Here is an 11,069-nt window from a genome sequence, read left to right on the forward strand (position 1 = left end):
TCAGTCATATGATACTCCATACCACTGAACTCATATGACAGCGAAAAAAAATTTGATTCGTTGCCTTCCCAGACAGAGGAGAGTCCGGACAAAGAATTCCGTGCATGGGGGTGTATCCCATGACCTGGCAGATGACCACGGAAGCATACCTAGGTACGTAATCTATCTATCGATCCTAATATCTCTCAATAAGGGAAAGGGTTTTCAAAAGGGAAAAGGAAAAGAAAATCCCCGCGGAAGATCAGCTGCCACAAACGGCAAAGGACTGGAGGGGGGGGGAATTGCATTCTGCAAGGGGAAAAAAACGCCCCAACAAACAAATCAGAACGAGATCACGATTTTTGATTGGATTGATTCGGATCTCAATGTCAGGATAGATATTATGGTTACTTTTTAACTTACATGTGCGGTTGCCTAATGCATGCATCTTGATTGATAATGATCACTGTGCATGTTATATCGAGTTAGATGCATGTTACTGTTACTGTTATTGGATTAGGCATCATTCTATAGAATTATGCTGTGTTCTTTCTTCCAGGGAAAATATTACCTATCACAAGCAAGCTTACTATAGTTCCCATTTCCAGAGTATTGGGAAGTTCTTTTGCGAACTCTTGAATTACAACCAAGGATATAAAAGCATATACAGTTCTAGGTAAGATACTTAGAAGGTAGACAGTAATAAACAAACCATGCTTTAATACTTCGAAGGTATGTCGAATCAGACTCTGATGATAATAAATAGGGTTTACGAAGACACTGTCTGTCTTGTCTGTACGATACATATCCATAGTTGTAAAGAAAGGACTGCCAAAAAGCAAGAAAGAGACTAAAGAAAGAGCCCAAAGTCGCAATAGATAAAAAAAAACGGACTGTACTACTGTAGTGTTGCCGCTGCAACGGCGCTATAGCAAAGCTGATCACTCCAGACAAGATCCTGGAAAGGCCACGGTAGAATGGATGGAGTAAGAATGCTATTCCCCTCAGCCAAGATCACCAGATATAGATACAGGACCAGCTGGATAAATTCACACCATAAGAGAGGCTTTAATTCCCACATATTCCCAAATCGATTTCCAACCTCTGCAAGCAAGTAAAAAAAAGAAAAATATTCAAAATTCCAAATTCCTCCTTACCCTGCCTAATAATAATAATTATCCAGGAGTGGGATTTCTTTCCGCCTTTACTCCGCTCATCGCCAAGGACTGACTGTTCCGCCCCTCCGCCGGGCCTTCCTCAACAGGAAAGTACATTTCCTCTCAGAGACTCTTAGACTTAACTTTTGTAGTTTAGGTAGATAGATATCTACTCAGTGAGAATTTATTTATTTATTTATTTATTTATTTACCTGGCAAAGAGACAGCTATAGATATAGAGATAGAGATAGAGGAAATGGTATTCAAGTCGAGTTCGATTCCATGATGTGACACCCTGCACCCCACGAGGTTCATTCAGCATGCCATCATCCCTCGGGGATCTGTCGTCTAGGGCTTCTTAGGTGGTTAATATTTAGTCTTATATTGTACTAGCATATAAGTAAGTAGGTAAATAATGAGGTAGGCACAGTGTAGGGCTTGATATGGAGGCTCGATCATGTAATTAGGTAATTACAATTTTTTTATTTTTGTCTTGGTCCAATATCATCTCGACAAGGATTGTTCTTTTCTTTTTCTATAATGAATCCCGCATGGTGCCGCATGCTCTTCATCTTACAAATTACCGAACTTTGTCTTCTGTGTCTGTAGAGTTAGTAATCTGTCCTCTGTCCTCTGTCTGTCCTCTCTGTACACGCGGAGCTAAGCACCTAAGTCCGTCCGCACGCATCCGCATCCCCCAAATCTTATCTTCTCCGTAATCTAGTATCTGGTCTGGGTATGGATGTATGTATGTGATACGGGTGGCTGCAGATGATGCAGTGCGATGCGGACATGCAGCCGTATTGGGGACTGGCAGTGGAATTGAGCATTATCTCGGTAGTAATATCAGTCAGTGGATCAGTTTCTGGTTACTGTATATAAGACCCTCGAAGGGGAACTATTAATCAACCGATCGATCGGAAATCCATATCTGAACGACTTACATACTCTGTTCCTTGTTAAACGACATGTCAGCGCTCGACCGTCGCGTTCTCCTCACCGGCGCAAACGGCTTCGTGGGAAGCCACATCCTGGCCCAGCTGCTGGATGCCGGCTTCTACGTGCGCGCCGTCGTGCGCTCGCAGGCCAAGGCAGACACCGTCCAGCGCGACCACCCCACAGCCGGACAGAATCTCGACACGGCTGTCGTCGAGGACATCACCGTTCCCGGCGCCTTCGACGCCGTCCTCCAGGCCCAGCCCGCCCTCGACACGGTCATCCATACCGCGTCTCCCTTCCTGTACAGCGTCGCCAATGATCCCCGCGACTTCCTCGACCCGGCTGTCAAGGGCACGGTCGAATTGCTCAATTCCGTCAAGAAGACGGCCCCCAGCGTGAAGAGAGTCATCATCACCAGCAGCTTCGCTGCCGTCGGGGACTTCAGTCAGATCCCAGACGCGGGCAAGACATACACGGGCGCAGACTGGAATCCGATAACGTGGGAAGAAGCCCTGGCCACCAAGGACTGGAGTGTCGCGTACCGCGCCAGCAAGAAATTTGCGGAGAAAGCGGGTGAGTTGGATGCACGTCCATCCAGAGTGATATTAACAAGTCTGGCTTATGTTCCAGCATGGGACTTCGTGGAACAAGAAAAGCCTGGATTCGATCTCGTCGCGCTCAACCCGCCCATGGTGTACGGCCCATTGCGACACACCATTGCCAGCATTGCCCAGCTGAACGAGTCGAATCTGCGCATTTGGCGACTCTTCCTCGACACCAGCAAAGATGCAGACATCCCTCCCAACGGTTTGCCTCTGTACGTTGACGTTAGAGTCAGTCATGCCTCATTGACTCTGTGCAGGATAAGAAGAATGCTGAATAAATAAATCGTGCAGGATGTCGCCCGCGCACATGTCGCTGCCGCTCTCACTCCAGCTGCCCGCGGGCAGCGGTTCCTGGTCACTCCAGGAAGCGTCTCTTCCCAGGAGATCGCGGACCTGCTGCGGGCCAACATCCCCGAGCTGGCCGAGCGCACCCCTGTTGGCAAGCCGGGGGACAAGCCTCCCCCTCTCGCCTTCACGGCAGACAGTCGTCCCGTGCAACAGGTCCTGGGAGTCACCTTCCGGAGCAAGGAGAGCACCTTTGTGGAACTTGCCAAGCAGTTGCTCGAGGTGGAAAAGGCGCAGAGCCAGTGATTTCGGAGCCCGAAGTATGCTAGTATAAATATGGCCGAGAGCTAGTGTCTCCGTCATTGTGTTATATATGCGGAGTACGGATACTGGATGAAAATATGACCAGCGCTAGGCTCGCGCTTACGGAGTATTCACTTCGATCGAGATCTGCCTCTAGTGCTAAAAAATAGTCTATTCCGAAAAAGACAAGCAGCAAATGGTAGGTAACACAAAACGAACAATCGCAGTCCACCACAACCAATGTCTATGGATATGCACCAGTCTATAACCCGACCGAAGTGAAAATCAAAAGCTTGAGATACAAACGTCGAATGGAATGGAACGAGCTTGCCTTCAATGTGGTGCAGTGCAGTCGTGTTATTGATTAGACACGAGGCAGTGTATTGTATTAGGAGGGGTATCAGCCGCAAACAAAGTCCTCGTAGAAGAAAAAAAAATGCAGGTAAGATCCCTCCAGTCTCGACAAAAAAAACCGTCTATGAAACTCTTCCGAATACAACACTCTAAAAACGACAAAAAAAATGGTATAAAGCAAAGCAAATCATAAAGACTCGAGGCAAGACGCTTTAGGTGAGGGTATAGCCTCCATCGACTCTCAGGTCTGCACCAGTGACGTATTTGGACGCGTCGCTAAGCAGGAAAGTGACAGGCCCCATGAGATCTTCGGGCGTGCCCATCTTTCCCTGCGGGATCAAGGAAGTCCACTTGCGCTTCAGCTCGGGGTTCTCGTCGAGAATCTTGCGGGTCCTGTGAAGTGAGGAAGATTAGAATCGACTCTGAAATTCTCTCACAGAATCACTGGTGTCACTTACAGAGCAGTGAGCATGTAACCCGGGCTGATGCAGTTGACCCGGATGTTGTGACTGGCCCACTCCACTGCCAGAGAGGCAGCCAAGTGTCGCACCGCCGCCTTGGCCGCGTTGTAGGGGGCTTGAGGCTGAGGAACGTTGACAATGGCGCCCGACATGCTGCCAATCATGACAATGCTGCCCGGCGCCTTGCGCTCCATCAGGTGCTTGGCAACCCCGGTCGCGAACAGGTAGGTCCCGTCGACGTTGACGCCCCAGAGCTTCTTCATCCGGTCGTACGGGTACGAGATGGCGTCGAAGTTCTCGGTGAATCCGGCCGAGGTAACCAGGTTGTCGATTCGACCGTGCTGCTGGATGATCTCCGCAAGGACTGCATTCACGGACTCGGGATCCGACACATCAGCGTAGTGTGCCGTAACCTTAGGCAGCCTGAAGAAGAAGATCAAGTCTTAGCTGGGACGCGCGGATAAAGAACGCAAAAAAAAAATAGCAAGAAAAACCTACTTTTCCAGCCCGGGGTTCTCCTCTTGGAACTGGGCGACGAGCTTCTTGGCTTGCTCTTCGGCTTCCTCCTCTGCGACGAGTTAGTGAACACGTACGGCCCAGTGCATTGAATCCAGCCAGAAACGTACTGTTCAGGTCGACAATGGCCAGGTCAGAGCCAGAAGCGACCAGCGCCTGGCCCATAACCAGACCCAGACCACGAGCACCTCCGGTCACGACGCTGACCTTGTTTTCGAGGGAAAACAGGGCCAGCGTGCGCTTGAAGTGCATGCCGCCACGGCCCTGGACGATGGGACTGCGCGGCATCTCCTCATCCTTGGGGTACTCGATGACAACGCTCTCGTCGGTACGGGCATAGGCACCCCCGTTGGGGTCCGTCGTGCCCTTCTTGGAATCATCCTGCAGCCGCGATGGGGTCGAAGAGATGCAGCGAGTGTTGATGGTCAACGCTGGCCGCGCCGCTGCCCGGATGGCAGCTGGGCGAGTAGCGGCATTGTTGACAGCCCGAAGGGCCTGACGAGCGACCGAAGGCTTGAACATGGCGGCTCTGAAGGGCGAAGGAGACGAGGTTAACGCAAGTCGGAGAAGTGGCGTGGGTTGCGAAAAAGATGGAAAGAGGGGAGGCGTACCTTGGAATAAATATTAAACTCGACCAGGGGAGGGCCGCAAGAAATTTCTGGATCTTTTTTTGACTCGTGCAGACCGTGGAACAATCGAAGGAATACCAAATATAATAGCTTGCTGTGTCCACACGCTAGCTATCGTGTACCTTAGTGATGGATCCGCGGCCCTAGTCAGGGACTCAGGAATGCGATCGCAAGACCACCAAGCCGTTTGAACACTGAAAGCAGTCTACCCCTAATTCTATCAATCTCTACGAGTAATCTCTACGCGGAAGAATTATTACGATCAGGCGAACACGTTGAGGACTCGAGGCGACAGCTGCTGAGTCTACGGTGCGTGAGCATTGGTGATGTCAGGCGGTGGCAGTTGACGACCCTGGCCAGACCAAACGGGGGCCTCCACCCTCTGCCGGCTCCCCCCCGCGCGAACCGCCACCATCGCCGTCTCCATCGCCTTCTCCATCGCGCGTCCGCCTGACCTGAAAAAATTTCCTATAGGCACCTAGTGCTTGCCTCTTCAGGCGTAGGCGAGTCCCAGCCTCCAGGAGTAACCCCCACTCCACCAGCGCCGTCTGCGTCCGCGCCGGGGAGGATCCCGATTGTCGATCGCCTGTCTGCCGGCCGTTATGATGTGCTGCGGATTTAGGAGTATCAGCTGGGAAATCTCTGTCCCTCACCGCTTCCACAGAGGGATAGAGATGGCTATTCGCCATCTAGTGGAATTGCACTGCCTCGCGAGACACTGGTGGGTGGACACGACCCTCTCCTATCTGTCTAGCTCGGAGATCTCTATTTTACTGATCCCAGATTACCCACTGCAGCTTGATCAACTGCATGCAACAATAACAATGACACTGAAAAAAAAATTCAACAGCATACAGATTACTCCGTAATAACCACCGACTACTCCGTACGAGCCTGAAGATTGGGAGAGATGCTAAACTCTATTAGAACCTGCCATCTCGGTCCGACACAACTCATTGCTATCCTCTCCGCGTGGGCGGTGCCTGACCGCGCGGTTACCGAAGTCTCGAACTGTCTTCGCCCCCGACCGACCGGAGCGATCGTTTTAGTCCCTCCCGACGCTGCCGTCTGTCAGATTGCCCCAAGCGCCGGCCCAGGACAGGGGTCTCGAGTTCTCGGGAACACCGTAAAAGTGAAAGCTCCTAAATCGCGAGGTGGCCTGTGCTGTTGAGGTATCACTGCCGTATCAGAGCTGCCGAAGCTATTTCGGGACGCTGCAATCTGCATGGATGCCGCGCATGCGAATACGGAGGAGATTGGGATCATGATTTTTAAGCACCATCCTCTTCAGCAAACTCGACTAGCGGTGTCCCGCTTTTGCATTGATCCTGCGCAACTCGTGTTAGCGATCGGAGGCCTAGACCCGCAGGGGCGTGGGGTTGGGCAAAAAGGAAAACACAAGAAACGCAGAAGAACCATGGAAGCTCCCACTAAAGAAAATGCTTTCGCGGCAGTGGGTCAACTTAAAAAGAAAAATTGGACGCGTGACCAGCACAGAACAAGTAGGCGAACTATTATTGCTCTTACTTACCCCTTTCTTGTGCACGACCTTGGAGATGGTCCCGTGATGCGGGCTGCGGATGACGGTTTCCATCTTCATGCTCTCAATCACCACCAGCGGCTGGTCCTTCTCCACCACATCTCCCTCCTGGACCTCCACGCTCAGGATCTTGCACGGCATCGGCGCCAGCACGCTGTTGGCCACGTCCTTAATCCCCAGCGCCTTCTCCATCCATTTCGCTCGCGGGACGGTGAAGCGATACTGCCGACCGCGCTGGAACGCCACGATGGAATCTTCTTCCTGGATGACGGTCGTGTCGAGCCGTGTGTGAGGGAAGAAGGAGGTGATGACCCGAGAGTTGCGATCGCACTGGCACCTCACCCGCTCGAAAGTCCGTCCATTGACGGTGACCTGGAACGTGTCGTCGCCGAGTTGTCGAACCTGAACCTCGTGACTGCTGGAATCGTGAGCTCCCGCAGACGACTGCGCCTCTGTGAATGTAAATTGTCGCTGCTGATAACCGGGGCTAAATCCCAGAGCGGATCCAGCCGGGCCATAGGATTTCCCTTGCGTCTCCGAAGCAGAATTCGACCTATTTACCAAGCATGCCAGAGCAACCTGTGCTAGGACTTCGTCTTCGATGGGCTGTTTGGCGAACAGCTCCTCCCGATGTTTTTCAATGTACCCGGTTTCGACCTGTCCTGCGACGAAATCAGGGCTTTTGCAGACCGCCTTCAGGAATTCAATGTTCGTAACAGGCCCGGCCACTTCGTACTCCTCCAGCGCGACCGAGAGATTGCGGATGGCTTCGTCTCGTGTGGCGCCTCTGACAATCAACTTCGAGATCATCGGATCATAGTGAGCGGAGACCTCGTCCCCAGCAATGAAGCCCGCGTCAATGCGGACATTTTCCGTTTCCTTGGGAGTGCGTACATGAAGGAGTCGTCCGGAATCGGGGATAAATCCTTGGTCCGGGTTTTCGGCGTAGATTCTGGCCTCGATCGCATGACCGCTGTTAGCGATCTTGGCCTCGATTTCTTCCTGCGTCAGCGGGAGCGTAGCCCCTTCGGCGACCAGAATCTGCCAGTGGACGAGGTCCTGCCCAGTGACCATCTCCGTCACGGGGTGCTCGACCTGCAGCCGGGTGTTCATCTCCATAAAGTAGAACTCTCCCGTATCGTTGTCAAAAATAAACTCCACGGTGCCCGCACCTTCGTATCCCACGGCCAACGCCGCCGATCTTGCCTTGGCCCACAGATCTTTCCTGGTGGCATCAGGAAGGTGAGGGGCGGGTGATTCTTCCAGGATCTTTTGGTGTCGTCGTTGTATACTGCAATCTCGCTCCCCCAGGGCAACGCAATTTCCATGCTTGTCCGCAAAGATCTGCACTTCGATATGCCGTGGCGTGGTGATATACTTCTCCACCAGCATGTGATCGTCCCCAAATGAGTTCAGCGCCTCAGACTTGGCGGATCGCAGCTGGTCCTGAAACTCCGCCTTGGACCTGACAATGCGCATCCCTTTTCCACCACCGCCCTTGACCGCTTTGATGAGCACTGGGTATTTGATCTTATCGGCTTCACTCTCGAGAAAGGCGGGATCTTGGTTGTCGCCATGATATCCTGGGACACAAGGAACTCCTGCAGCTGTCATGATCTGTTTGGATCGACTTCTTGGCATTAGCGATGACTTGCAACGCAGCCAGGACTTCTGTCACATACCTCTTGTCACCCATAGCCTCGATGGCCTTCCACGGAGGGCCAATAAACACCAACCCCGCTTCTGTACATTTCTGAGCGAAGGAGGGATTCTCACTTAACTGCGCAGATGGTCAGAATCGGAAACCATTTGCAGATATCAGGTAGGGAGCTTGCGAACAAATCCGTAGCCTGGATGGATGCCTTGGCAACCTTCCCTCTTGGCGATCTCTATAATGTGGTCGCCGTCCAAATATGCCGACGTTTCTCCCAGATTGAAGGCGTACGGTGAGCTCAGTGCATGCTGTGCGCGGCTATCGGGATCAGTGTATAGCGTTGTTACTCTGATGCCATGTTGTGCAGCCGTCCGCCCAACTCGTCTGACGGCAGGGTGATTAGCACTGGGCCGCCAGCGATGTGCTGGAGGGAAGGGAGGAACTCACAGCGCAATTTCTCCACGATTTGCAATTAATATAGAGTTGAGAACGTTTCGATCTCTGACATTGGAGAGAGTCGACGCCACTCTTTTTGACGACCTGGACGACGGCTTGAGGCGTATCGCCCCCGGACCCAGGCGGGGACCCGTGCGGAGAAGGGAGGACAGAGGCATTGAGACTGCAGCAGTGCACGATGAGACAGAGGACTCCTGAGAAAACCTACATAGAGTAGAACCTAATCACTGCGTATAATAAATGTAGTGGCGATAAAATAAAATCCTGAGCAAGGAGAGAGGGAGGATTGTGCTGTCCTGCCCGAGGCTTTGATTGCCCTGTATCTGCCGCGGAATGGCCGACGCCAACCGAGCCGGAAACCGCGGGGAAACGAAACCACGTGACGCGGACCTCGTCCAGTCTTGGCACCGGCAGCTGAACGCGTGATTGCTCAGCCAGGAGTCAGGCCAAGTAATAATAATTTCTCCGGCCTTTTTCTCGCGCTTGACCCCCCGCACCCCCCGAGGTCAACGACAGTGTAGTTGTCTTCAGACCATCAGCCACAATTGCGGATGCTCCAGAGTGGCCCGTGATTGCCGCTAATCATATTTTCTGTCACAGCCTCATCGGGAGACTCCACTCTTTTCGTCCCTGCAGCAGAAGGGAGACGAGCACTTCCGAGTCCCGACTGGAACCATATCATATCATATGCATATGGTCGGATGATTTACGAATCGAGATCCCGAGATTGATGATTTTATACGGGATGATATAGAGCGTGACCCGGTCTGCTTATTAACGAAGAGTCTGCGCCCATTTTCCGCCAGTTTATTGATCAGCTTTTCGCTGCCGTTCTCACCCCCCTGAGCGGGATGAATAATTGACCATGTCCGACGAGGAAGAGTACTACGAAGATGAATATGACGATGATTGGTTGTGGTACGATGACGCGAGCCTGGGCGTTGCTGTGAGTAGCCCGTACATTGCATACGAATTGTGCCCCTTATCCGTTTGCTCGGAATGAAGAAGAAAATGTCAATCAATCAATCTGCTCTATGAGCTGTGTCTTGCTGACATTTCATGTTGGGGGCAGGATGATCTCGCCGAGGCCGCTACTTATTCCCCTGTTATAGTTGACGACCCGTCTCTCGATACGGTAGAGAGCTTCAGTGACTGGGAATATTATTCGGACGATTTTTATGATGACGATCCCACGGTTTTGCGGCGGCGACGGGCCGTAAAGGCATTACAAGAGGCAGAAAACCAAATCGATGGCCCCCGAGGAAGAAGAAGCGAACGGCCTCTACGACTGATGGGATTCCTGAATTGTCGCTGCCAGCCGCCGTCGTTGATCTTCCTACAGATACTGCGTCTTTCAAAGGCGTCATCTGGAAAAAGCCGGATAGCGCAGAGAAACAGCCCGATCTGTATGAGCCTGGCCAATGCGAAAAGGTAGCTCTGTTCAAGGACTGGCGGGAAGTCTTCAAAGCTTCCCACTGTAAGAGCAACTGGTTGCGGGAACCTAGTCCACACAACCGGCTCCACCTTCAAGAGAACGGTGTCCATGAGCTCACACCATCTGGCCAAGAGGATGGGGTCATGGGTGAAGATTATTCACTGCTCCTGGATCAGACGTCGGATGGTCCGTACTCTCCGCCGCCCGTGTCGATTGACGAATTAGGAAAGCCTCCTCATGAACCAAAGATTACAAGAGCCCAACCTTTGAGAACTACGTCTCGGCTTAAGGAAGTCATGACAGTTGACGACCAACTGACAAACATGGCGACCCTTCTTACGTCTCCTGAGAGGGAGGAGGAAGTGAAGGAGGAGGAGGAGGAGGAGGAGGAGGAGGAGGAGGAGGCAACAACTCCCGAGAAGCTGGCAGGATATCAGCAGCTTCTCTATGTGGAGATACCGGCAGCTCCACCTCCGTCTTCGCCAATGACCCCTTCGCAAATGACTCCTAAGCGCCGCAGAGCGAAGAAACGACGAGCGTCTGCAGCTGTAGAAGAGGAGGGCTCGGCTGGGAAACGGAAACGTGTTGCTAAGAACACTGCAACAGTGGCCGCTAAGGAAGATAGTAATCGGCGGCGATCAGCGCGATTCTCATTGTCGCAGGAACTGTCAGTCGCCAAAGAAGATGCTAGTCGACGACGATCAAAGCAGTTCTCATTGTCCCAAGAACAGACAGTTGCTAAAGAAGATGGTAATC

At 52.2% G+C, this 11,069-nt stretch overlaps 4 protein-coding genes across 4 annotated transcripts; 2 read left to right on the forward strand and 2 right to left on the reverse strand.

Annotated features, from left to right (window-relative positions):
- Nucleotides 1-2,104: 2,104 nt before the first annotated feature.
- Nucleotides 2,105-3,271, forward strand: T310_2586 (uncharacterized protein; the record flags this gene model as incomplete). The annotated part of the gene is made up of 3 exons (XM_013474571.1): nucleotides 2,105-2,648; nucleotides 2,706-2,908; nucleotides 2,972-3,271. The coding sequence occupies 3 exons, from the start codon at nucleotides 2,105-2,107 to the stop codon at nucleotides 3,269-3,271; spliced, it is 1,047 nt and encodes a 348-aa protein (XP_013330025.1).
- Nucleotides 3,272-3,834: 563 nt separating this feature from the next.
- On the reverse strand, nucleotides 3,835-5,121 carry T310_2587 (D-arabinitol 2-dehydrogenase; the record flags this gene model as incomplete). The annotated part of the gene is made up of 4 exons (XM_013474572.1): nucleotides 3,835-4,015; nucleotides 4,081-4,506; nucleotides 4,582-4,651; nucleotides 4,710-5,121. 4 exons carry the CDS (start codon nucleotides 5,119-5,121, stop codon nucleotides 3,835-3,837), a joined length of 1,089 nt encoding a protein of 362 aa, XP_013330026.1.
- Nucleotides 5,122-6,499: 1,378 nt separating this feature from the next.
- Nucleotides 6,500-9,036, reverse strand: T310_2588 (Methylcrotonoyl-CoA carboxylase; the record flags this gene model as incomplete). The annotated part of the gene is made up of 5 exons (XM_013474573.1): nucleotides 6,500-6,658; nucleotides 6,760-8,398; nucleotides 8,451-8,548; nucleotides 8,608-8,740; nucleotides 8,870-9,036. 5 exons carry the CDS (start codon nucleotides 9,034-9,036, stop codon nucleotides 6,500-6,502), a joined length of 2,196 nt encoding a protein of 731 aa, XP_013330027.1.
- Nucleotides 9,037-9,743: 707 nt separating this feature from the next.
- On the forward strand, nucleotides 9,744-11,069 carry T310_2589 (uncharacterized protein; the record flags this gene model as incomplete). The annotated part of the gene is made up of 3 exons (XM_013474574.1): nucleotides 9,744-9,824; nucleotides 9,951-10,185; nucleotides 10,221-11,069. Coding segments are annotated over 3 exons (1,165 nt in total), but the record flags the coding sequence as incomplete, so codon positions are not given.

This window comes from Rasamsonia emersonii (assembly GCF_000968595.1).
Source record: "Rasamsonia emersonii CBS 393.64 chromosome Unknown ctg1118621760032, whole genome shotgun sequence".
Taxonomy (NCBI): Eukaryota; Fungi; Ascomycota; class Eurotiomycetes; order Eurotiales; family Trichocomaceae; genus Rasamsonia; species Rasamsonia emersonii.